This window comes from Serinus canaria, chromosome 12 (genome assembly GCF_022539315.1).
Source record: "Serinus canaria isolate serCan28SL12 chromosome 12, serCan2020, whole genome shotgun sequence".
Taxonomy (NCBI): Eukaryota; Metazoa; Chordata; class Aves; order Passeriformes; family Fringillidae; genus Serinus; species Serinus canaria.
This window is the reverse complement of record NC_066326.1, coordinates 11827047-11852525: the sequence shown is the minus strand read 5'-3', so window position 1 is coordinate 11852525 and position 25479 is coordinate 11827047. Positions and strand designations below refer to the sequence as shown.

The 25479-nt window shown below is 48.6% G+C and overlaps 2 protein-coding genes across 4 annotated transcripts in view; one reads left to right on the top strand and one right to left on the bottom strand.

Moving 5' to 3' along the window:
• FLNB (filamin B) overlaps window positions 1–6889 on the top strand; it is a 70734-nt gene extending 63845 nt beyond the window's left edge. For 2 of the 3 annotated variants that reach the window (XM_009091078.4, XM_009091079.4), the window contains 4 exons: window positions 461–637; window positions 3002–3220; window positions 4181–4384; window positions 5091–6889. In XM_009091078.4, the coding sequence (XP_009089326.2) occupies window positions 461–637; window positions 3002–3220; window positions 4181–4384; window positions 5091–5278 (788 nt within the window). In that variant the 3' untranslated portion in view covers window positions 5279–6889. The remainder of the gene's footprint in view (window positions 1–460; window positions 638–3001; window positions 3221–4180; window positions 4385–5090) is intronic. The other variant, XM_018915080.3, reaches the window with a different exon arrangement.
• Window positions 6890–15207: 8318 nt separating this feature from the next.
• DNASE1L3 (deoxyribonuclease 1 like 3) lies at window positions 15208–20895 on the bottom strand. The gene is made up of 8 exons (XM_009091081.4): window positions 20651–20895; window positions 19102–19190; window positions 18383–18475; window positions 17976–18088; window positions 17367–17479; window positions 16892–17049; window positions 15956–16052; window positions 15208–15727 (listed from the first exon to the last, which is right to left on the bottom strand). Exons 1-8 carry the CDS (start codon window positions 20786–20788, stop codon window positions 15599–15601), a joined length of 930 nt encoding a protein of 309 aa, XP_009089329.2. The 5' UTR covers window positions 20789–20895; the 3' UTR covers window positions 15208–15598.
• Window positions 20896–25479: the final 4584 nt, after the last annotated feature.

The window sequence follows — 25479 nt, the reverse complement described above, 5'->3', positions numbered from 1 at the left end:
TCAAAAATGTGAAATATCAGCAAATTGCTAAATTACTTCATTAGATAAAGGTGTGGTGTCAGAGCAGTGCACTCAGCTTGCTGGTAAGGTTTGGATTGCTCTTACCAGCTGCTTTTCTTCTCCCTCAGCTGCCGGCAGATTGGGCTGTGATTCAGTTCTCATGTTTAGTGTATGAGTGAGGCAAATAATCCTCAGACTAGATGACAGTTGAGATCAGGTCCTAGTGAACAAGGTGAAAACACAAGCTGTAAAACTTTCTGTGAGAAATACAGCATTTTCCTGCTTAAATACAAGCTTAGCAGCTCCTTTAGCTGAGTTCACTTAAACTGGAACCAAAATATGTCAAATGCTTTCAGAAGCTTGGATTGCTAAATCAGCCCTGTGTTGGGTCTAATTGGTGGTTTATGGTTGGATGGTTGCCTCTGGTTTGTCAGAAGAGCCCCTTGTCTCTCTGTTGCAGATAAATACGCCGTTCGGTTCATCCCCCACGAGAACGGCGTCCACTCCATCGATGTGAAGTTCAACGGCAGCCACGTGGTGGGCAGCCCTTTCAAAGTGCGCGTGGGCGAGCCCGGCCAGGCGGGCAATCCCGCCCTTGTCACAGCCTACGGATCCGGCCTGGAGAGCGGCACCACGGGTAACCCTTCTCCTGCAGACTGCTTGCACTTGGGCTTTGAGGTGTACAGAACCTATTTCTAGGCATACTTTTACATGACTTCACCTGCTAAGGCAGCTGAACTAACCTACATTCTCTTCTGACCTGAGTGCAGGCTAATTTTGCTTTCTAGCATGCTCCTTATGTCTTATAACCATCACTCACAAGTCTGCAGCCTATACTGAGCCTTAACAAACTTAAAACTTACGTAAATCAGCAACTGCAACACGCATTCACTGAACTGCTGGTTAGCAGCTGGGCTACAGCTCTGCTGGTTAGCTTAGCTCCACGTCGGTGGTCCCTCAAGCTCTGGAGATGCTCTGGCTCCCTTCCACACATGAACACGATGTCTGAGTTAGCTGTCTAGAGATGAAGGAATCTTGTTTAACTTGTGTTAATTAAATGGATATGAGGGTGTTACCTTCCCTGTTAGCTTCCCTTTGGTGCTTGCACCTCTAAGAAATCTCAAGTGAAATGCAGTAGGATATGTAAACCCTAGGGAGAAGGTGGGTTGTTCTGTTGGTAGTGTGCTATTCATGCTCCAGATGCAGCGTGAACAGTCTTTTTGGAAATCTGGCACCTTGTTGTCTGCTGTGGCTGCCTCATCTGATAGTTCTCAACTCAAGAATGTAGGGTTTAGGGTTTGTTTTTTCATTTCTATGATTTGTGGCCTTAGTAAGTATGAAAACATTCCAGGATATGCACTTTGATTTATTTGTGTTCTTGCTCAGGCCACACACACAGGTAAATAGCAGAGTAAAATGATTATTTTTTCTCCTTTTGTAGTGTAAGGGAATACCTAGTTTGTTTTGTCCTATCCACTGCTGTCTCCTGTGGATTCCATCTCATACCTTTTTTCTCCCTGTGGAAAAAAAAAATACTGCAGTTACTCAGTCAAAGCTTCTGCTTTTCTGGAGGAACCAAGCAGTTGGTTTTGGAAGCACGTAGATACACTCTATAAAATAAAGATGTAGCTTGAGCCCCTTTAATAGGTGGAAACAAAAGCGCTCATTAATACCAGCCAGTGATGCATCAGGGACAGGGGAATATTTCTTCATCTATAAAGGTGCTTGGGGCTGTTTTTAATCTAAATAGACTGTTTAATTTCAGCAAAGCTGCTCTGTGCCCCGTTGTTGAATCCTGGCCACTGCCAAAAGCACAGTGCCCTGGGAGCTACTGAGCAGCATTTCAGAACAATGACCCAGTGTAGGGGTTTCAGTGGCTGAGCACCTGAACCATCCCCCTGGGAGGGCCGAGCGTCTGCAGCCTCCAACAATGCAAGCCTTCATCTGGGGCACAGCAGAGAGCAGTGCCTCTGAATAAGAACTCTTAGTAAGAAGCTGTGAAGCTTGCTGGCTTTGAGAATTAACTTCTCTCCAGCTGAGCAGGGCATTGCAGGCTGATGCCTGGCCTCCCAGGCTGGTGGGATGGGCTGCTGGAGCTCTGGAAACTGGCATAATCCTTTGTGGGAGCTGGGCTCTTCCAGCATTGCAACACAGCAACCTCTTTTGTGGGGAGGCTAGAAACTTCTCTGGAGTTTATTCCCACGTCTTCCTGCTTCCATCGCAGCAGCAGTAAACTTTCCCGTGGCCATCCTGGTTTTGAGTGTGCCTGAGCACTTTATTCCTCCTCAACAGTGTCTCATGCAACAGCCCAAAGTTCATAAATATTTGAGGCCAGAGTCTGACAGTAAATTATTTGGGGGCTGAAAGCCTTACTTAATTTTTTCTTGTGTTGCTGGCATTGTGTCATTGGCTTAGTATTAGCAGCAATAATTCAGCTGTGTTAACCAGATGCTGTAATTAAACAAGCTTTTGTTTCCACAAACTGCTTGGAGTGCTGTTGCCGAGCAGTTCAAACACACATCTCCTCCAGGCCATCTCCTGCCCCTTGTCCTTCCTGCTTTCTTGTGGGCTCTTCACTGCTGATTTGCAGTCCAGGCAGCGAGACAGCTCTGAGCTCTCCCAAACTTAGCCGTGCTGGAGCTGTGTGGGTGTGGACTCTGATGCCCAGCAGAAAAGCTCTTGTTTTCTCTCTAAGCCAGTTTTTTGATACCAAATTACTTCCATTTGAGTCCTGAAGGGCTGTCATGACCCCTTTTCCCGCACAGTCACATAACCTAACTGGAGGAGGGAGCCAGGATGAAGCTGGGGAGGCTGCCAGAGGTGCAGAGCTCCATTTGGGGCTGGTCTGAGCAAGGCTGCTGGGGTGGATGTGGTGCCCCTCCCTGTCTGAAGCCCTGGGAGACTGATCTTGTGCCGAATTCCCCCGTATTGAATGCCTGAGGCTGCGTGTGTAACATCGGGTGTGAGGAAGAGTGTGTCTCACTGTGCTACGTCTTTCTAGGACTGCAGTCGGAGTTTTTCATTAACACGACCAAGGCTGGTCCAGGTACCCTCTCTGTTACAATTGAAGGGCCATCAAAGGTGAAAATGGACTGCCAGGAAACTCCAGAAGGTTACAAAGTCATGTACACACCCATGGCTCCAGGAAACTATTTAATTGGAGTTAAATATGGTGGACCTAACCACATAGTGGGCAGCCCTTTCAAGGCAAAGGTTACAGGTAAAAAGCTAACTAGTATTTACTCTGTGCCTGAAGTAGGTCATGTCATTCAGCAAAAAAAAAAAAATCCTCCCGAGACATTGTGGTATTCTGGTCTAGATGCCCAAAACCAAGAGAAGCAAAACATTTCTCCCCATCACCTCCAAAGCCTAGATGAGGGGTCTCAGGAGCAGCTACAAAAGCAGTAGTCACAGAGCTTGGCAGCTTGACTCAGTAATGGGCCATGTAACAGCTGTGTGGGGTGATACTAAGTCTTGATCTAGTGCTAGGGTCTTGCATGGGTCTCAGGGAAATAGGACTTATTTACCCATTTCCCCCCACCCTCAAAGCCTGAAACCTGCTCACCTGTAGCATGTGTTGCCTCTCTTGGTCTCATTTTGGTGCAGGTATCACCTAGCCAGAGGTCAGTTATGCCTGGGAGGCTCCTAGGTGAAGTTAGGAAGGCTGGTTTAGGAAGCTTGTTCTCTCTTCAGCACTGTGTTTAAGCACAGGCTGAAGCTCATCTCTACTCCTCCCCCTGAGCTTGTGAAACCCTCTTGTGGTGCCCATAGCGTGGTGATGTTCTCGGGAGAGGGTGGCAAGGACTGCGCTCCCCCAGGCTGGGACACGCTCTGCTTTCAAAATGGGTTATTGCAAAATTGCACCTGCTTTTCTGCCAACTCAAGTCATTTTTGGCATTTGGTGATTGGAGCACAATTAACTCTTCTTAAGCAACCCGCTTTGCTTAATGAATCCTGAAGTTCCTGTGGTCCTTTAGCCACTTGAGGGCTCTGGGATGGGATTGTTGCCAGCAGTGCTGGAAGATGTCAGCTTAAAAACCCATGTAGGAAATTGCTCCTCTCCAAAAATGCATTTTTGGATGCAGAATGCATGCTAGTCATTAGGAGGGTTTTGAAACATCCTTCTGAATGCCTTTCAGATGGGGCAAATCTGAATGTTAGAAACCTCTTCTGTTTCCAGGGCAGCGACTGGTTAGTCCAGGCAGTGCCAACGAAACCTCTTCCATCCTGGTAGAGTCAGTGACAAGGTCATCGACTGAAACTTGCTATAGCGCCATTCCCAAATCCACCTCGGATGCCAGCAAAGTGGTTTCCCGGGGAGCAGGACTCTCAAAGGCTTTTGTGGGTCAGAAAAGCTCCTTCTCTGTGGACTGCAGCAAAGCAGGTATGGATACAGGAACCACATGGGTGTTCAGGATCAGTGGTTTAGCTGAGCATTTTTTTTCCCTAAACCAACTTGCTGAGTTAAAATTCAGAGCTTGAGGTAATGATCTGGTACTAAAAAAAAATGCTCAATACTATATTGTGATCACCAAGTCAGTTCTAATACAGAGGCTGTAAAGTTTCTCTCCAATGGCTTAGTCTGAGCCAGGTGCACCTGAAAGAACAGGATTATAGCATGAGAACAAACAGGTTGCTGAACTTGAGCAACCCCTGTGGTGCATTGTAGCATGTAATGCACAGTGTTCCTGTTACCTTTTGATGCTCATCATCATCACCGTCTGGGAGCTCTGTGGTAGGTGGATTACAGGCCAGCTGCATCCACTGGCCCCTGCTTATTAACTTCTGATGAAGTACTTGTAAAGCAATACCAGCTTGTTTTCACAAGCAGCATTGGTGGCTCCTTTGTTCTACTCAGTGGTAACCTGTTAGGTCTGGCAAATAGCACAGATAAACCCTCACGTCTATGAGGTTGAAAGCTTTTTAATATAAAATTCCTTCTTATACCAAATTAATCTCAGGTATGGCTCAGCTACCACTCTGTAAATTAAAATAGCAAAATCCATGTGTTCCAGAGCCAATATATTATGATAGAACCACGCTGCCTTGTTTAAGCTCAGGGACACTAACATTTTTGTATTTTGCTCTAGGTTCCAACATGCTGTTAGTTGGCGTCCATGGACCTACAATACCGTGCGAAGAGGTGTCCATCAAGCATTTGGGCAGCCATCAGTACAACGTCACTTATGTTGTCAAGGAAAGGGGGGACTATGTCCTGGCAGTGAAGTGGGGTGACGAGCACATTCCTGGGAGTCCCTTCCACGTTACCGTCCCTTAGACGCGCTGTCGGGTGCTCTCTGCGTTCGCAGTTCAGATGCAGAGCTGTCCTGGGTGCAGTCGTGTTGCAAAATGCAGTCTCTAGATACACACGGCTCACATTTCAATAGTCAGACATAAATTCTAACTGTTTTTACAAGCATTTCACTTCTATCCTACTTACCAACCTAATGTCAATTTATTTAATATCTCCTGAAATTGTACCTTTGTAGTACTGTCCGGGTCACTGTTAATGTTTGGAGAATCACGTGGATGACTAGACACTAATTTCCCTTGCGGATGTTAAAGAGTTTAGATGTTAATTGAAAACTGGAATTTGTCTTTGTAATTGGGTATCTTAACTACTGATTTTATTTGACTGGAGACTTAACATTTTAGTTATGGAATATGACTTGGGCTGTCCCCAGTTCAAATTCTTTTCTGTAAAGAAATAAGGTAAAACTGGTACTATAGTAGGTGCCTTTGTATACTTGATCAATTTTAACGCTTAACATTATAAAAAGCTATTAAAAGTAGCTTTACCACTCAAATTTAAAATGTTTTTGAAAATGCTTTGCCAATGGTTTACATTTAGAAAAAGTTTATCTTTTATAGCAAACCAAAAGCAGATTGAAAATTACTTCCTGTAAGATTTCAGCCTCTCTATGTTAATGCTTTGTAACTCTAGAGACAGATAGCTTTTTGGCCATAATGCTAGTAATGCGGTTTTTGATGAGCTTGGGATGCTGGTGATGTTTCTTCAACTTTACAGGTAACCCCCCCACACACTCTTTTTGATTTAAGAACAAGCCCTGGGTTGGCTGGGTTAAGTAAAGCCCCTGAAGTTGCCAAGCCAGGCATGGCTGTCAGCTGTGTGGCCCAGAGTCACTGCAGTCCAGAGCACCAAGGTGTGTTGAGAAGATGCCCATTGGTTTCCCTGGAGGCTGCAGGCCAGGCCAGTGTCTGAGATGAGGCAAAGGAGCCATCCTGGGAATGGGACCCACATCAGCAGTGGGACACAGGGTAGGTCTGTGAAGTTACCAGTGATAGCAATACCAATAATAGCAATATCAATGAACAAACCCCTCTTTGCTGCAAGGTGCTTTATTGTATCTCAGTCTGAGGATATGCCTGAAGCAAAGTCATCTCTCCCGAAATCCCCTTTGTGCTGCAGCAGGTGTTGCTGCTTAGGGTTAGGGAGTGGAAACTTCCTTGTAACTTGTCTGTTTGTCCCGGATTACTCCATACTACTTCCCAGGTGCATATCTGAATTGCTGCCAGCTGCTGGGGCTTTAGTAAACTCTCCTGATGAGCTCAAACTCTGCAGTTTGGAGAAGGTAGGATTTGTTGAAAACCTGTTGACATGTCACTGTCCCTCGGGAGAAGTTCATGCTTACGGTTCTGTAATTATGTGTGGATGTACTGCTCTCCAGCACAGTTACTGGCAAAAAAAGGAAGGTTGGGGTTTTTTTTACTGTGCTTTTTTAGTGCCTTAATGTGAAATGCTCACTACATTGTAAACTAGAAAGTAAAAATAAAATAAACTGGAATAAAATGCAGGATTGTAAAATTGTATCTTATAACTTATTAAATAGAAATGTTTGCTTCATTAAAATGTGCATGTTAAAAACAACATCGGATTCTTTTCGTATGTAGTCAGTAAAGTTCAGACTGAAAGTACACCACACAGCAGCTTCAGGCAGACCAAATACTATGGGCTGTGCAGGCAGCCATGAAGATTTGGGCAGAGCATCAACACCATTAACTTTCTTCCCCTGACCCTTTTTCTTTTCCCCCCCTAACAACAAAATGGTAGAAGTTTAGGCCATATGTAAATGTTCAGGGTGTAGTGGGCACAGTGTGGCTGGAGCATTACACAGCTGTGCTGGTTTACCCCTGTGCAGACCCCAGCACGGGGCAGTGCTGTGTCCCTGGAGCTGCTGTCTGGGCTGAATTTCCCTGGGATCCCTGGGGTTGTTTGCAGAAGGTGTCTCCCTGCACCTGGGGCCAGCACCTCCAGGCACAGCCATGGAAACCAGCAGATGTTTTCCCAAACACTCTCCTGCTGAAAGCCCCCGTGAAACCTGAGATGCAGTGGCTGCCAAGGACTTTCCTGCCCCAGGTTTATCAGATTGTTTCCTTTTTATAGTTAACTCATTAGCCTTGTGGTAGGTGTGTCAGCATGAGCCTCCTATTCATTGTTTTTAAACAAAACAAGCCTGGATACAGTTGTTGGTGTGAGTAAACCTTGAGAGCATCTCACCTGCAGAACTCCTCTGTCCCAGTCCACCCTGTGCTTGTCTGGCCTTCTCTTGCCTGTTGCCCCTTGTCTTGGTTTAATGACACTGGCTGAAATTAGCAGGAGTTGTCTGTGAGGCTGCTGGACCCTGGTTTCTACTATGGCTGGGGTTACCTCCAGTAACAGCTGAGCTCTGCTTCAAGTGACCAACTCTGCCTGGCCTGGGCACTGGCAGCTGTGAAGTGGCCACAAAAATGACCTTGCTAAGGACAGCAAGCACCCAGTGGTGGTGATGAGAAGAACTTCTTGGCAGGCTTGATTTTTGGACAACAACATTCAGCTACCTCCAGTGGCTCTGCCAGCTGAGGACTGACTGTGTTGGTCACAGATCCGTGCTTTGGGGGACATTCTGCTCTGCTTTTGGCACCCTGACAAAGGTTTGTAAATGCAGTGGCTACCCTTAGCAGGCTGGGTTGTTGTGTATGTGTTACTGGTGTCCCAGTGCCTCCTGCTGGGCAGACTTGCAATGGCACAAGATGCACTTCAGGATAGGAAGAGGACTAGCATCCGTTTTTTGCCTTTAGGTGTGGAAGTGCTTTTCTATCAATTCGGTTGACCTCAGGTTCTTTTTCTTTTTTCTTCGTTGTTTATCTTTCCTTCTTTGTTTATAGTCTCTCTCCTTGGTGGTTTGCAGTAGGATTTGGCCACTTAGTACCTGTCAGTCCCGCTTGGAACTTCATCTTTCCTTAACTGGCCTGAGCTGTCCTGTGAGCACTGCACTAGACCTGGCAGTACCCTGGTGGCCAGCTGGAGCTTTTCCTGCTGCTGGCACTGACCCAGGGTGAGGCACTGCCACATGGGAACACATGCTGCACCCATGGCACATCTGGGAGGCTCACTGGGTATTCTGGTGGGTGGTGGAAGGTAAGTCCCTGCAGCACAGCAGTTGCCATGGGATGGTAACTCCAGAGCGTTCCAGCCCCTGCCTGGTGCTGGTGGGATGCGTTTGTACATCTCAGTGGCCAAAGAGAAGGGGTCTTTGGAGGTGATGTCCTGGAGCTCCTCACAACCCATACACTGAGCCTGTCCTTTTCATCCTGCAGCTCAAGTATGCCTTGTAGCCATCCCTGACCCGGGCTGTGCTTGTTCCTCCCCTGCCCTGGGATCTCTCTGTTGCCCGCTGGCCTTCTCCTTTGCTTTGGGGAGCTGTTGGAGTTCCCTCTTCAGACTCATCTGGCTGTCCATGACCTTGGCTCTGTTTCTGATGTCCATCTCTGCAGCCAGCATGGCAATACCTCATATACCAGGGTGTTGCATGCAAAACTGATAATTGAATTTTGCCTTGTGCAGCAGTGAGTATCACTAATAAATAGAATATATGCATTTAAATGATTTTAATAACTTTAACTTTTAAATATTTAATATTATTTAAAACATTATATTTATTTAATGATGCAAATTATTTAATCTTTCAATCTTTATATAACTCTTGAATCATCATATATATGTGTGTGTATATATATATATATATATATATATATGTATGTATATGTGTAAAGGTGTTCTAGTATACTTAATTTTTTTGGTCCATGTTGCTGCAGTGGTCAGTCTCCAGGCCTGGGCCTGTACAGAGCACTTTGTGTGTCCAAGCTGGATCTCCCTTCACCCCCAAAAGCCCTGACCTGCTCTGACATCAACTGGGTGCATGGACAATGTGGGTGCTAGGGCTGTTGCTTAGCAGAGCTCTGGGTTTGGTAAGATTATTCAAACCCTGTAATTACTTTTCCTTCTAATTGTCTGTTGAAATTGAGATTGTGGCATTTCTAATCCAGAAACTTTTTTTTTTCCTCTACTCGCTTTTAGCTTCTGCATTTATTTGTTTTAAATTTATTTGATTATTTTTTCTAACTAATTTTTTACTCCACATTGAAATGTACTTGCAGTGCAGACAATGCACTTTTTTCACCTGAAAAGAAAGGGAACAAACTATGTATAAATCACAGGGAATAGCTTATCCAAAGTGGTTACAGACATTGCTTGACAGAAACTGGGAAGGAGTTGCATGAAACTTAATTCAGGGAATGGCACAATGCAGTGTTTTTTAATTGTTTGAGGAAAGACTTTCCAAACCATTTGTTATTATGACAGCTGGCTGTGCCATGCTCTCCCATGAGCCAAATGAAACTGGTTGCCTGGTTGTCCTCTGCCAGGTCAGGGACAGCTCTGGCACACAAGGAATGGGGCCTTGAAAAGCTGCTGGCAGCATCCCCAGGTGTTTATCTGTGCTTTGTGCCAGCTGCCTTGGAGGATCTTTTTCTTACCTTTTTTCCTTATTTATTGCATCTCCTGTCCACATCCAGAGCAGCAGAAAGGAGTATTTGGAATTTTGCTGCTGAGAGCAGAGCATGCACTGGAGCACCCAGCCTTGCTGGGACTAAACCCACTGGGTACCCGAACATTTCAGCATCAAACTCCTCTAAACAAATGTTTATTTTAAAGTAGTTTTTCCTTGTGTTACAGTAACAGAGATATTCCCATCCCAGGTGCCATATCTTCACAGCTCCATCTGAGCTGGAAAAGCAGCAGGGAGAGCTGAAGCAATTTTTCCTCCACAGCCTTCAAAAATGGTTAAAATTCTCAGGTCTGTTTCACAGAAGGTTATCAAAACAGCCCTGCTGCCAGGCCCCCCCTCTTGTGTGGGGCTGTTTCCCCAGGGCCTCATGAGAAAAGGCTTTTAAATGGCTTTTCAGAATTTCTCAGACTTTCAGAGTTAATTTTCATAGTTGTGAATTTATATTGCATGCTTAGAAGAAATATTGTCACTAAATCAGGCTGGATTTATAGCTCCTGTCTCTGTTAATTTGACTGAGATTTAAAACACATTTTTTAAATGACATGAATGAAAGGCTAGTATATATGATTTTTTTTTAATTAATAGGAAAATATGATCTAGCAGTACCTAGAGGTATGTTTGACAGCTCTTTCCTGTTCTGAGCTCCCTTTCTGTAAGACCTTGGTACTGCAAATATTTACATCCCTGTTGAGTTGGAAGGCTGAGTCCTTTGGGCCCCATGGAGGAGCTGGCCTTGCCAGGGTGGATATTTTCTTCTGACAGTGATGTCCAGCTAGGGTGTTTTGTCTGGGGGGTGGGATTTTGCATCTGGCTTCCCCAAGAATGGCTGGGGTCAGGTTCTCCTCCCAACAGAGAGGCACAGAAGGTATTCATATCTCAATGCCAGCATTTGCAGAGCTTTTCAGGGAAGGGTTTTTGTTACTTTGCCAATATGGAAATTAATTCTTATAAATCTGTCTTCTCTCTACCAGAAAATTGCCCCTGCAAACAGTGACAGCTGAGACTCTATATTTAAAATTACACACAAAGTATTTAACCTTGTTTTTCACTCTGGCTGGAAAACCAGCCTGCAGAGAAAGGGCACTTGTGGTTTTATACTAGGTGAGAGTGCAGAGGTTGTGTCCCTGAACTGGCAGGATGATGGAGAGGAATGGAGCTAAATCCAGCTCAGGGAGGTCAAGGTTGGATATGAGGAAAAGTTTTTTCACACAGAGGGTGGATGAGCACAGGAAAAGGCTCCTCTGGCAAGTGGTCATGGCCCCAAGCCTGTCATAGTTCACAAACCTTTGGGCAATGTTCTCAGGCACATGATGTGAATTTTGGGGTTCTTGTGTGCATGGTCAGGAGTTGGATTCAATGATTTTTGTGGGTCCCTTTCAACTCAGGATATTCTGTGATTCTGTGGCTGCAGAAAGAGCCTCTGATCAAAATTGATTGCAGTTTCTCCTAGCACTGGAAAAGGGGTTGGTGGCAGAACAGGCTCACATCTTTCCCAAAACCAGGGACAAACCACCAAAGAGCAGAAGCACAGTCCCTAGAAGACATCCCAAGGGGTTGGATGGGCAGGAAAGGCTGTGGTCCCTGCTGGCCCAAGCCAGCTGCCCTTGTGCCCCTGGTGCAGGTATGGCAGGGACACCGGGGGTCCCAGGGGTGGATGTGACCTGTAACCGGCCAGCACCTGGTCCTGGGAGCTGCTGCTGCCTCGTGAGGCTCATCTCAGCACCTTTCCTGGTTAAATAACTGTGGGCAGCTCAGAGCCAGACCTCAGGCCAGCACAGTGCTCCCTTTTCATTGCAAAATTCCTGTAGAAACACGGTGGGCCCAGGGACTCCTTGGGGTCAGCCACGGGCTCTCTGCAGCGAATGGAGCCGTCTGTGTGGAGATCACGGGGTGATGCAGATCCATGAGGAGGCTGAAATTCCCTTTCCTAGTCATGGCTGGGTTTGCTGGCCGTGCTGAGGGTGTGAATTCCCGGAATCCCCGGCCGGCAGGGCCGTACAGCGGTGCCACCAGAGGGGGCCCCGAGGGTGTCCGTGTGTGCCCGGCTCCGCTCTCAGGGGCCCTGCGGGACGGGAGCCGCCCTACTCTGGGCAGGGAGCTGGGGGGGGCTTGCAGGGGCTTTTAACCATCCATAGGTGGAGGGCGAAAAGTGGTTGTTAAAATTGTTTTTCAGACGCAGGAGAAAGGTGAGTGCTGCTCTCACCACCTCCTCCCCATCTCCCAGGCTTGCTTGGCAGAGAAAAGCCCGGGCAGGAGCTATGAGCTCTGGGCTGCAGGGGGCTGAGAGAAGTTCCCCAGAGAGCCACAGGAGCACTCGAGCCCCAGGGAGCCCCTGCTCCACTCCAGCTCCTATTTCCTGGTAAATGCTTGGTCAGAGAGTGCCCAGCTCCAGCCTGGGGCACGAGTGCTCCTCACAATCCCTGCAGAGGCTGAGGGAGCCCGGAGCAGCCGAGCTGGGACCAGCTGCTGCTATCACACTGGGAGGCTCTTTGATTTTCCTGCCTTTGATTTTGCTGTCAGTGCCACCAGCCCTGCTGTGTGACAGCACAGCCCTTGTGGGGGCTGCAGCTCCGTTGTTTGCTGCACATCTGTATGTGGCCAAACATCTGTACATGTGTACACCTGGTCTGGGACACAAGTTTTATGAGGAGTGGCTGGGGGAGGTGGGGTTGTTTAGCCTAGGGACAAGGAGGGTCAGGAGGGACCTTATCACTCTACAGCACCTCACAGGAGAGTGTAGCCAGGTGGGGGATGGATGAGGAAACAGCTTCAAGATGCACCAGAAGTTTAGACTGGATGTTAGGTACAGACCCTGAAAGAGGGCAGGTGGGGCCCTGTGGGGCTCTGTGCCAGCTCTCCTGTGTCCCCATTGCTGCCAGTAACTCAGAAGAGGCAAAAGGAGCTAGGCAGAGCCTGGCTCTGGGCCCTGACCCTATGGGCAGGCAGAGAGGTGTGGGTTAGTGGGGAGCAGTGCCAAGGCAGGGAGGGATCATGAGCCCTCTTCAGGTGAAGGTGCAGATGGACAAACCTGTCCAGCAGAGATGATTGAAGCTGTAGAGAAGAGGCAGTCCTGCTTTGGGCTGCTGCTGTGGGCTCCTGGGGGTTTTCCTGCCAAGAGACTTATGCCCCCAGGGCAGTAAAAACCTTCATTGTGTGGGTTTCTGTGGGGTGAGGAGCAGAGAGATCTTCTGTAAGCTGGGGAGGGGTCTCTCTGCAGGGCAGGGGGAAGTGAGGGTGCCTCCAGTACCATGCATTGGAGAAGGGCTTCCCAAGGACCCCAGCCTGAGGGATTTGGGGTCTTAGCACTTTTTGTTCAGCTGAACCCCCTCTGCTCTGTGCTCTCTGTGAACAGGGCTGCTGGAGAGGAAGCAGTTTTCCACTTCTGAAGAGCCTCTTTGTTTCTCTCCCAGCCGCGATCTGAGGTCTGGCTTGCATGAGACAAAGTCTCTCCAGGAATTTTGGATTCCCAGTGAAAAACTTCTGTTTGATCATAAATAAAGCTCAAGAAGCCTTATTCATCAAAAAGAGAAACTTTGTTCTGGCTGCAGAGTATATTGAGGTTCCTGCAGGCTGGAACAACTTAAATCCCCTTTGCAGTTGGGACAGCTGGGTAATGATCCCCAGGGGGGGAAATCTAGAGACAACATTAACTGTTAAATATTTTAGGATGTAAATATAATATTGTCTAATGAATATCTAGAGAGACAGACTGTGCTGACAGTAGGAGTCTGGGACACCTCCCAGCCTCTATCAAATGTACAATGTGAGTGCAGATGCTCTCTGCTGTGAATCCCACAGAACTGTGTCCCAGCTCTCCATGGAGGAGCATCATTTGCATTAAGATGTCTCTCTGTTGGTCAGAAGCTCAGCATCTCTGCAAGATGAACCTTTCTCCTCCCCTCCAGGTTTGAGTGCTGAGCAGGACTCCATTTGGAGTGGGGTATCCCTTGAGTCAGTGCTGCTGTGGCTGCGTCCCCTCCCAATTTCTTGTGCATCCCCAGCCAGCGCACTGGTGGTGTGAGAGGCAGAAAATGCCTTGACTCTGTGTAAGTGCTGCACAGCACCAACAAAAACATCTTTGTGTTATCAGCACAGTTTTCAGCACAAACCCAAGACACAGCTCCATGCAACTGCCCTGAAGAAAATTCCCTCTATCCCAGCCAAACCCAGCACACTGCTCTGGACCAAGAGCCACTGCCTTCACTCCCCAGGCTGCTCTCTGGCCACATCCCTTATTCCCAAGTGCTGGATAAAGGGCTATACCAAATATTGCAAGTAAGGACAAATATTTCCGGTAAAACTTAGGATTAATTGTATATTTTTCATTACTGAATGTGTCCATTATTGCTTTTCTGGAGGGTGATTTCTTTCTCTGTGCTCTACTCCTTTCTGAAAGCCAGGAGACAGATAGAAGCAAGGTGTGAGGCCAGAGACTCAGACTGATTTCAGCCTTCACATGAACCATCACTGATGTCAGCCAGACAGTGGCATCTATAAAAATCCCAGTGTAAATATGTGTTCTAAATCAGGTTTTTTCCTTTGTGTTGTGTGAGGGAGCATATGAAATGCTGTATCATTTCAAGTTTAATTGCTACTAAAAGTTGGAGGATTTGTTGCCCTGCACATAACCTCCTGGGATAATTTTCTTTTAATTTAGTTTCTTTCCTCAAATTGTTTTCCCTGATCAGTGGGTTTCACAAAGGCCAAGCTGTTTTCCTCCCCACAAATCTCTCTCATTCACCTGCCCTCCCTGCCCCTTCAGCAGGCAACCTGGGTGCATTGATGAAGGGAAATGAATATTTGTCTCTACTAACAGTTGGATTATTCCCACTCCCCAGATGCCATCTGTGTGACAGGGTTTGGTTTGCACTAAATACCACCTGTGGGCTGAGCTGGGAAAACAGATTGCTGCACCATTACATTAAATAATCTTCATTAAAGTCTGGTTCATCAGAGGACTGGGCTGCCATGGAGATTTTTTTTTTTTGGAGGAGGGATGCAGTTAGTTTCCATGTCAGGATGCTGAAATCAGATTTTGGTGTGAATTTTATGACACTCTGTTGGCAGCAGTGTCACCTGGGATCCCTAGGGCATCTCACCTGAGGTCTGCAGGTGCACAGGGGTGAGAACCATCAGCTTCCTGCTGCCTGAGCTGGGGCAGTGCAGAAAGGGGGTTCTTACTGCCTGTCCCTCTGTCCCTTCTGTCTTTCCCAAATGCCTGGATGTTGTGACCAATTTAAACCCCTCACTGAGAAATACTCTAAATTCAGGAATATTCTACATTGCAAACCAGCAGGTACAACCTCATGTCCACTGGTTGCAGCTCTGAAGCATAAACACACACAAAAAGACACAGACACATGATACAAAAAGCTCCTTTTAGTCCTTCTGCCCCTGCAAAGGAATGACAGAGCTCCAGAGCCCATGGGAACATGTGGAGCTCCTGCCCTTCAGGAGTGGCAGGTAAAGCACACAGAAATATTTTAGCCCTGCATTAGCTCCTTACATTTGTGACCAGTACAGTAAGTACAGTGTGCTGCTTCTAGCTGATTCATTTCTATTTACAATGAAGAAAAAACAGCATGAAGTCTTAATTTGCCTTCTCATTCAAAATATTTGAACTTTAACCAAATATTTGGGGGTTTTTACCTGCTAAATATTGCACTTGCTGTGAGCATTTCTATACCAGACTTCTACAAGATCTGTTGGGATCTGGGTATCTCTGTGCCAGGTAGGAGGGCTTGGCATGCTCATGATCTTGATGAGCGGCTCTTCTTTGTTCTCCTCTTCCTGGAAAACTTGGATCTCAGCCAGTTGAAGAATCCTCCTTTTGCTTTTAACTCAAATTCTACTGGGAAATGGTCGCTCACTCCCAGTGCCTGCAAGACAACAGCACAGAGGGTTGGGAGCTCTGTCCCAGCCCTGCCTGGATGTGCAGTGCTTGGATGTGGGGACGTGGCACGGTGGGCATTGCACCAGTTTGGGACTGATGGTCACAGTGCCGTGGTCTTACAGCCAGGTCTGTGTTCAGCACTGCCTGGACACTGCTGGCTCTGTGCTCCTGTGTTAGCCCTTCCCTTCTGCTGCAGGGGCTCTGCTCTGCCTACCTGCTCCTCGCTCATCTGAAACTCCTCCTGGAAATCAAAGATGTTGGCAGAGTGTGGCAGCACAGCCTGGATGAGCTTCTGTCCACTGACCACAATCCTGCAAGGGACAAGGGAAGGGGGTGCTGTGATGGGGTGCCTGACCCGTGGCAGCCACAGTGCACTGAGCTGGTGGCCAGAGAGGTGGCTCTGATGAAGTCACAGCTGTGTGTGATTTGTCTTTACCCATGGACTGCCCACCCAGAGATGTCAGCTCCTTTAGGTGCCTCCTTGGCAGCGAGGCACATAAATATCTTGGCCTTGGAAGCCAGAATTAAATGACTTCTGCCTAAACCCACCCAACAATGCTGCAAATTTCACAGCCCTGCTTTGGATGCAAAAATCCCAGGACAACAACCGGAGTATCAGTGAAGACCTGCTCAGACCCAGAAATTCATCCTTCAAGAGGACTCTGGGCTCCAATAGCAGATGTATTCTTGTCCCTGCTGAGGGAACTGCAGTGGCAGCAGGATTGCCAACATGTCCAGGGCAAGGTGAGGTGTCCCCTGTCCAAGCAGAACCTTGTTGTGCATTTGGCAATCCAAATTACAAAACATAAGAGCAAAAGCCATGGTGCAAAGCTGGCGTGGAGAAGGCAGCAGCACCTCCTGCCAGGTGTCTGCAGGGCTCCCTGCAGATGAGAAGTTCTGCTGGCTGTCCTGTCATCTGTCCCCCCCTGAGCCACAGCAGTGGCTGGTTCTGTGTAAATCCTGCCCAGTCTGGTCTGCACAGGGCTTTGTGCTCCTGACTAGAAGCATTTGGATCACATTTCCCCTGGATGCTGTTTTGTCTTTGATGGTCTCATGAATATTTGTTTCCTCTGTTGGTCCCTGAAACCTCTTGATACAATTTCTCTCTCAGAGTCCTAGCCAGTGGGTGGTTTGGCAGTGAGCCCTTTACCTGTCATATGGGCATCTGGTGCTGTTCTTCACGGTTGTGTCATTCTTGTCACCAATTAGCCAGAGGAATTCAGAGTAAGTCCTCAGACGGATGTTCTTCCACTGCTTTTGGGGAACATAGCTGCACCCAGCATTGAAGTCCCCCATGAAGATGAAGTTCTGGAAGGCAGGAGGGTTTCTAAATGTAATCATTAGGACAGCTTTTCAAAAGAAGACCAATGAGGATTTTTAGGGTCCATGATGCAGTGGGGTTTCTCCTTTCTGCTGGGCACATCAGGGCATGCTGATAATAGTTTTAGTAGGTGGTCAAGTTTACAGTGTAAAATGTGGAGAATTCAATGAAAATGCACCAAAGTGATATTTAAAACCTGGGGCACATTGTCAATGGGTTTGAGGTTTTCAGCTCTGAATAGTGAATGACGTGGCCAGTGACTCAGTAGCAAAGCCCAGTGAGTGACACAGATATGGCAACCAACCTCAGTTTTCCAGCGCTGTTTGACATCTAAATACACATCATAGAGCTCATCAATCTCCCTCACTGCTGTGTCTGGTGTGGTGTGCAGAGGGATAATGGCAAACTCACTGACAGCTTCAAAACAAGGCAGAGGAACAAGAAAAATATAAAGGTTAAACAGAGAATGAGTCACAAAGAAACAGAGACTGACTTGTAAGCAAGGGGATTTTTCTGAGGGAGAAACAGCTTCTGCTCTGACTGTAGGCCAGGATGATCTCTGTGGTTGCACAGTGACTCCCTCCAGGCACTCAGCTGGGCCTGAGGAGCTGTGGCAGTGCAGGCAAATCCTGACCTGGCATGCACACAGGAACTGCTCCCAGGCTATGCCAGCAGCACGGAATGCATCCACCAACCCACTGCCCATGGCAGCAACAGAGGCTTTCCCAGCAGGGCATGAGCAGGGCTGTGGGATTTCCCAGAGGCAGCAGCCCTGAAGGGAAAATGCTGCTCTTGGAAGGAAAAGCAGAGTGGGGTCTGGATGCAGCTCTGGAGCCTGCCCTCTGACGTGGTCCAGCCAGGACTGCTGTGCTGGCTCACAGTGGAACAGTGACATCTTTCTGAAACACCTCACCAGTTTTGGGAGACTGCCACCAGATGATGAAGGGCTCCCTGGAGAAGACATCCTCATCCCCAGGCTGGGTGTCAGGGTACTGGTAGGTTTGTTTCACTGATACCTGGTCTTGCCTGCAGCAGAATGAACAGGACAGGGGATGTCACACCCGTGGCTCACTGAGATGTGTCCAACACTGACTCCATGCTTTGATCTGGACCCCAGGCCATAGTCTGGGCTGGATACAGACACACAGGTGTCTGTGCTGGGATGATCCCCAAGTCCTGCACAGCCCAGCCCACCTGCACAGCCTGCACCTCTCTGGCTCCCTCACAGCAAAGCCACCACCATGTCCAGCCCATCTCCAGGGGCTGTGCCCCAGAGAGCAGGGTGGGGGGCTGGCTTGTTGGCAAAGGGGGCTCACCCACCTGTAGATGAAGGCATACTGCTCCTTGTAGCTGTTCCTTCCCAGCCTCTTACTGGCCACACACCTGTACTCCTCCTTTGGCCCCTTCAGCTGACTGGAAGGAAAGGAATGCTCCTGAGTTTATTTCTGCATTCACAGGGGGCTGAGAGTGAGATAATTTTGCCTCTGCCCAGGGGTTTGGGTGTTGCCTACCTGACCTCAGAGGCAGGTGGGTACAGATACTAAATCCTTCTCAGGAGCTGGACCCCTGCTCTATCCTTTGCTCTTCACTGCACTCTCTCCTGCTCATTGCAGCCTCTCTCTCTCCTTCAGCTGCCTACCATGTCCATCCAGCTGAACACTGCTATTCCCTCTGGATGTCAGGATTGTGCAGGCAAGCAATCCCTAATCTAAAGCAGTTCCGAGTCCTGCAGGAAGGTGGCTGTCCTGCTGCAGCCTGATGCCAGCCCGGTGAGGGCATTTTCCCCTTATTCTTTTTCTCCTTTGAGAAGGTCTCTGTAGCAAATTGAATTTAACTTGGTTATACTGATTTAAAAACGTGTTCTACAGTGGTCTGGAACTGCCTTTGCTCCTGTCCCTCAGCAAGACTGACAGAGTCTGGTTCCTCCTTGACACTCCTAAGCCCACATCCTTAGATTTTGCCCCAGCAAAGTGGCACCGAGCAGAGCACGGGCTCTTGCCAAGCAGCTTTCCCAATATTTGTCCTCATGGCCGCCCTACCTGGAGAGCTTTTCCACCAGGAGGGGACAGACGCGGTTCTTGCTGTCCTTTATTTCCATCAGCAGCATGATGTCACAGCGGGAAACGATCTGCAAGGGGAAGGGGCAGGAGGAAGTTTGCACACGCCTGGCTTTAGAGGATTAGGAAGGGTTAGGAAGAAGTGGTTACAGTGGTTCCATGGGGGAAGTCCTTTGAGAAAGAAGTGCCATGCAGCCCGGGGTCGTGGGAGGGGAGCAGGGCTGGAACGAAGCTTTTCTGCTTTCATTGCTGCGGCACGGCCCAGCAGGAACTGGGAGAGGGAACCCAGCAGCAGAAGAGTTTCAGATTTAGTGAAAAACTTCGGCACCTGACCCTGAAGAGGAAGCGTGGAGGGGAAGGGGCAGCAAAAGCCGCTCCCTGAGCCTGATTCCAGCATCACCACCAGGGCTGGGCCGCTGCCTCTGCCCTGCCCCACTCCTTCCCCACGGCAAGCACCCACCTGTCTCAGGCTGCTGCAGATTCCTCTGGAGCCCAAAGAAACACCCTGTCTGAAAATGGGATCCTGACACCAGGGGACTGCAGATCTCAGGGGCACTGAAGGCTCAGTTCCCACAGCCACTGTTGGGGTTCCCCGTGGGAAAGCCCAGCTCCCCCAAAGCCCAGCATTCTCTCTGGCTTCCCTCTGCCCCTGGTTTCATTGTACTTCAAACCTTGTGGGGGATTTTTGTCAGGGAAAAAAGCCCCTCTTTGCCCCCTGAAACTTACCCACAATTATGTAAGTGATCCTAAAATTTAGAATATGTATGTATATATATATATATATATATATATATATAGTATATATTGCCCACAGTGAATACAACACAGGAAGAGTGGTCTGGGACTGCAAAGCCAAGCAAACCACTCTGCCAGTCTGCAATGAAAGGAATACAGCCCAACAGTATGGTGCCATTCCTCCTTGGTGCCATTCTGCACACACAGCCCCTCACTAGTGCCAAGCCCCTTGTCCTCCCTCACTGTGGCATCTTGGAGGGTACTGGCAAAGCTACAAGTCTTAAAGGTGGTTCTTTTTTAAAACCAGGGTTATCTTCAGCTTTTGCAGAGGCAGCCTGATGGTGAGGGTTCGCTTACAGAAAATAGTTTTTCAAATTTCTACCAGACTCTAATTTGACAGATACTATTTGCTGTCCTGAGAATAAGTTTAATTAGACAAGAATGTTTGAGACTAATTAGCACATAAAGAAGGTAAATAATGTATCACAAAACAAAGCTTTCTGGATTCAAAGTGAAAATTATTTTTACTGTGCAATGAGGTTTTCCTCCTTTTGTAACTCAGTTTCCAAAGGAAACAGCAAATATTTTTTCTGTTGTATTCCCATGAAGGCTAAAATAACAGCATACATTCTGTTCAACCACAGGCTGATTTTTACTTTAAGAGTATGATATTTTTTTTAATAATTAGCTCCCTTTTTTTGCTTGATATTTAACTGTGAAAAAAACAAAGTGCAAGACTGCATCTAAGAAATGCTAGAAAGCTCAGTGTCTGCCTCATCCAGGCAAACCAACGTACCTTTACCACAGCATCGATGACTTCAGGTCTGGCTATTTTAGTTTCTCCAAAAGACCTCACATTGAAGGAGCAGATTTTTAGGCTCAGAGATGGGTTGAAATGGAAGAGTGAAAGTAAGAAGAAGAGCAGCATCTTCATGGACCAGGGCAAATTGATCCGCTGCGAGCGCGCCTATAAATGTGTGTGTGTTTGTGCACCCGTCCCTCTGTGGCTGGCTGGGGTCAAACCCAGCAGCCAGCTGTGTCAGTCAGGAACAGGAATCACCATTTCCTCCTTTCCCTGCTTCCATCTCCCACCACAAAGCAGCATGGAGACTTTGAACTTCTCCCTGAGGGGAAACCAGGCTCTTCTGAGCCAGCCTCTGAATCCTGGCAGAGCAACAGCTCCAGCAGAACCCACTGTCCCTCCCCACAGCGAGACACCAGCTGTGAGATTCTTGCCATGACTGGGACCTCTCTGGGCTGTGCTGGACTAGGACCAGGCTCCCTGGGCCATTCCAGGACAGCAGTCAAGACCAGGAGATGGATGGGATGGATGGTGAAAGGGTCTGGGAAGCAGCAGGGGGAAGACTGGGATCTTCCAGAATCCAGAAGGAGGGCACCAGAAGCCCACTGGAAGGGACTGCCAGGCAGCCATGGTAAGATACATGATGCCCCAGAACTGCCCCTCAAACTGCTGGCCAAGTGTCCCAGCACAGGAGTCTCGGTTTGTGCATGAGTCCGGCTGGTGCTGTGGGCTGGCAGGGGACACAGGAGTTTGGCTAAAACAACACCTGAGTGAGGATGCTGCAGGTGGGATGTCTTGGCTTTTGCAGGGAAGTCACCCCCCTACCCTCTAAATCCTCCACCTCATGCCAGCCCTCAGCCAGAGACACATTTGTTGGTCCTCAATCAAGTTATAAAGGCAGGAGGTGTAACACGAGCTCAAGCTAAATGACAACTTTAAGTGTCTTGAATTTTTCTCTGTGTTTACAGGGTGCTTTCATGTCCTCCTTCCCTTCTCTAGGAACACCCAGCCTGCCTGCAACCTGCTGCCCGAGCAGGTCTAGAGCCAGAGGCACCAGGACACGGCTGCCAGCACTGAACCAACTGCACAGGCTCAGGTGCAGACAGCACAAAGCACAGCACGTGGAAGGGCTCCCCAAGACATGGCACAGCTGAAAGCAGTGGGATCTAGGCTTGCTGGGGAGGCAAGTTCTCCAGGGAATGTGCTGCAGGCATTGAACAGGCACCACCAATCCCTCTTGGCATTATAGGAATTTGGAGCACTGGCTGCCAGCAGGGGAAGTGTCACCTCTTTACTGCAGTGATTGCCAACCAACAGAGCTACGTGGGGAGTGGGCAGGCCATCCTCCAAAGTAACAGGGATTAGGTGGTGCTTCCTCTACCCTGGGTCTCCAATGAGCTGTCCCCTGGCAGGACAGGCTCTGGAAGAAACTAATATAGAAGGGGAGGGAAAGTGACAGCCTTGGAGGGGTGTAAATCTCCAGCTTAACCTTGCTAAAATCTCAGCCTGAGCCAAGTGCTTGCGACAGCAGCAGCAGCTTCAGGGTCAGAGTTATCAAAACCCAGAGCTCTCCCCAAAATCACGCTTGTTTTGGCTACCCTGGCATCAAAGAGCAAGTGGTTTTTGTGGTGCCCATGAAGGCTTTGACCCTGAACCATGGCTGTCAGTGCTGTGTTTATCTCCTGGCATATCAGTTACCTCTTTCTCCTCCACCCCAGGCATTATCAGGGGGACAATCAGCAGCCAGTCGACCTGAGGGGGGTGACACAGAGAGCTCGTGTTCCTTTCTGCAGCACTTTACTCCCTGTTTACTGCCCTTTCTGTGCATGTCCTCTTTGCTCCTTATCAGATCATAAAACATGCTTGATGAGGGTGCATGAACACTGACAGTTCAGGGCTGCCCTGCTCTTGCACAAGAAGCTGCTGGTGAAGCCAGCACAGTCCCCACTTGGAATGATGACAGGTGAGGGACACCCTCTCCAGATGAGCAGCACCTGTGGAACATTCATCAATAAAGCCCCTCCTCAGCCTCCCCCTGATCCCAGGGACTGGAGGCAGCTCAGGAGGCTGAGGGTAGGGCAGGAGCCAATTTGGGTAGGAGCTCCCAGCAGTGAGTAGGGGCTGCCCAGAGCCTTTTGGAGCCTGTTCTGGGTGCATGGGGGCTGTGGCTGCTGTGTCACTCCCCCTGGAGCAGCAGCTCAGCCCTCCCTCTTCTTCCCACTGCCCAGAGGGTGCTGTGGGATGGATGGGGTGAGATGAGTCCCTGTATCACGTGCTTGCTTAGGGTCCCCACGGGACAGGGGGGTGTGAGGGTCCTGCAGACATGAGGGAGCACAGCTGCTTCCTTTTGGCTGCCTCTAGGGAACACAGAGAATTGTTTTTGTTGGCAGAGATGGACTGAGAGGATCTCTGAGGTTTCCTGTGCCTCCCTGGGAGGGCTGGAGGGAGACACTGCGGGGTCAGCCCACATCCCCTTCTGCCCTGCAGAGGAAGCCTGCTGTGGGCTGGGAGGGCAGCAATGACTCACGGGATATTCCATGAGGGGGAGCACCCATGGGGTGCTGGGGCTTGGCTGAAGCTTCATTTCCCTGTAGGAAAGATGTGGTGGCTGTGTGCTGCTCAGGGCTTTGGCACTGCTGGGGACACCAGTGCTGCTGTGCCCTTTCAACCTAGGGTGCAAAGAGTGGCCAGGTCTGTGTGAGGCCCAGCCTGTCGGGGTGTCCCTGCTGCCCCATCTGACACCCCCTTAGCCTGCTCCCCCAAAGAGCAGATTGGCTCCAGGGACCCAGGGCCAGCATGGGCAGAGGGTGTTGGGTGTGAGGGGCAGTGTGGGGACCAACACCCCCAGGCTGGTGCTCCCCAGGAGCCACCACAGCTCTGTTTTATGGACAAGGGGCCTCCCCTTCCATGTAGCAGGCTTTAAAGTTTTGCATGTTTTTTAATTTTTACCATTTTCCCACAAATTGCTGCTCTGACAATATCTGCTATGACAGGGGAGGTCCAGAAAGGGCTGGCCCCGAAGATGCCATCACCATAAAAGTGGGTTCTTTTGGGCAAATGAAATGGCCTTTGGGCTCTTGGTGACCTCATCACAGCCATCACAGTCTCCTGGACTTTCAAGTTAATAAGTAGCAAAGCACTTGAGCCATTGTGCATTGCTAAAGTTCACAGCTGTGCTGCAGGCCATATATGGCCATTTGGGCAGTGGCTTCAGTGCCAATACAATGGCAATATTGTCCTGCTGTGACCCTCAGGCATTTCAGTGCAGTGCAGGGTAAAAGTATTTGGTGTGCAAGACATGTGGAATGTTTTGAATCAAGTCTTTGATACTCTATTTATAATTCTGGAAGGTAAGTATTCTACCTAATTAATTACTGCCAAGGCAAAATTCCTTTGCTGGTCCAGGACTCTGATAAGGTTTTCTTTTTCAACTTAATATGTCAGTATTGTTCAGTTAGTGGTTTGAAGCATGACAGCCTGCCCACTACAAGGCAGTCCAAGGAAAAATGCCTCACGATGTTTCCAGTTTCTTGAAGAGACTGCTTAGCTAAGCTGTAGGAGAGCAGGAGGTAATCTGAAAGACAGGCTTTCATGCATGATGACAAGATGAGGCTTTGAAGTTAATCCTCTATAAAGAATTTGCAGCCACCAAATAAGGTTTTGTGTCAAGAAGTACACCCATATTATTAGCAGCTAAAGACGTAATTAAAATGCACATAATGCATGCATTAACTTTGAGTAGAGTTAATAAAACATTTTTAAAAGCTCTTATTAGGCAAGCAGGTCTTGCTTTATAATGTTTTAAACAGCAGGAGCATTGTTGCTGTGCCTGTCCCAGGTTGTGCAATGAAGGTCCTGAAGAGTGACAGAGTGGCACAGAGGAGTCATTTACCCCTGTGCCCACCCAGAGCTGCTCAAGGTGTGCACAGAGGAGTTATTTACCCCTGTGCCCACCCAGAGCTGCTCAAGGTGGGCACAGAGGAGTTATTTACCCCTGTGCCCACCCAGAGCTGCTCAAGGTGGGCACAGAGGAGTCATTTACCCCTGTGCCCACCCAGAGCTGCTCAAGGTATGCACAGAGGAGTTATTTACCCCTGTGCTCATCCAAAGCTGCTGTTTGCAACGAGGTGAGCCAAGATCTTATCCCTGTCCTGGGTATGAATTTCTGTAGCTCTGTGTTATTAAAGTGGCACTGCTCAGGGCATGGCAAGGCTTTCCTCAGCAGTAGCTCCCGTGGTGGGCTCTGGGGCACCCACCTGCACTCTCCCATGCCCACAGTGCCCTGGGCATTGCTCATGGATTATGCCACAGGGCCACCACTGTGCCAGTGGAAGTAGATGGGGACAAGTCACCCTGGGAAGATGATTCAGCCCACCAAGGCAGCATGCAGCCACTTGTTATGATTGCAAACAGCCTCACCACGTGCCCTGGGGATTCCTTACGCAGCAGTGGAAAATAACACGGAAACCTTTCACCTAGTGGAGCAATGCTGCTTCTCAACTTGGTGAGGAAGAAGTCTGAGCTCTCCACAGCCATCCTGGACTGAGTCCAGCCACAGCTTCCACCTTTCTATGGAAAACAAGATTGTTTACATAAAAGTCTTGTGTCCTGGTTTCTGGGGCCATGCAACAGCTATTTCCGATTATTTTTAATGTTTTTATAGTGTGGTTGCTCTATTTTAGATACGTTTTGTTTCTCATAAGTCACCAATGGACTTGGTCATCATTGTGGTCACTGTCTGTCATGCTCACAGGATCAAAGCTGTGCTCCTGTGCTGGTGGGAAGCCAAGCTCCAGACACTGGCATTGGGAATGAGTAATTTT

Excerpts from the sequence above, each read along its gene's own strand:
- DNASE1L3 (XM_009091081.4), bottom strand. The coding sequence starts at position 20,788 with ATGAAGATGCTGCTCTTCTTCTTACTTTCACTCTTCCATTTCAACCCA. Across the intron at positions 18,476-19,101 it reads CTGGTGGAAAAGCTCTCCAG|TCAGCTGAAGGGGCCAAAGG; the intron begins GTAGGGCGGCCA and ends CTTTCCTTCCAG. Across the intron at positions 18,089-18,382 it reads CAGTATGCCTTCATCTACAG|GCAAGACCAGGTATCAGTGA; the intron begins GTGGGTGAGCCC and ends ATTCTGCTGCAG.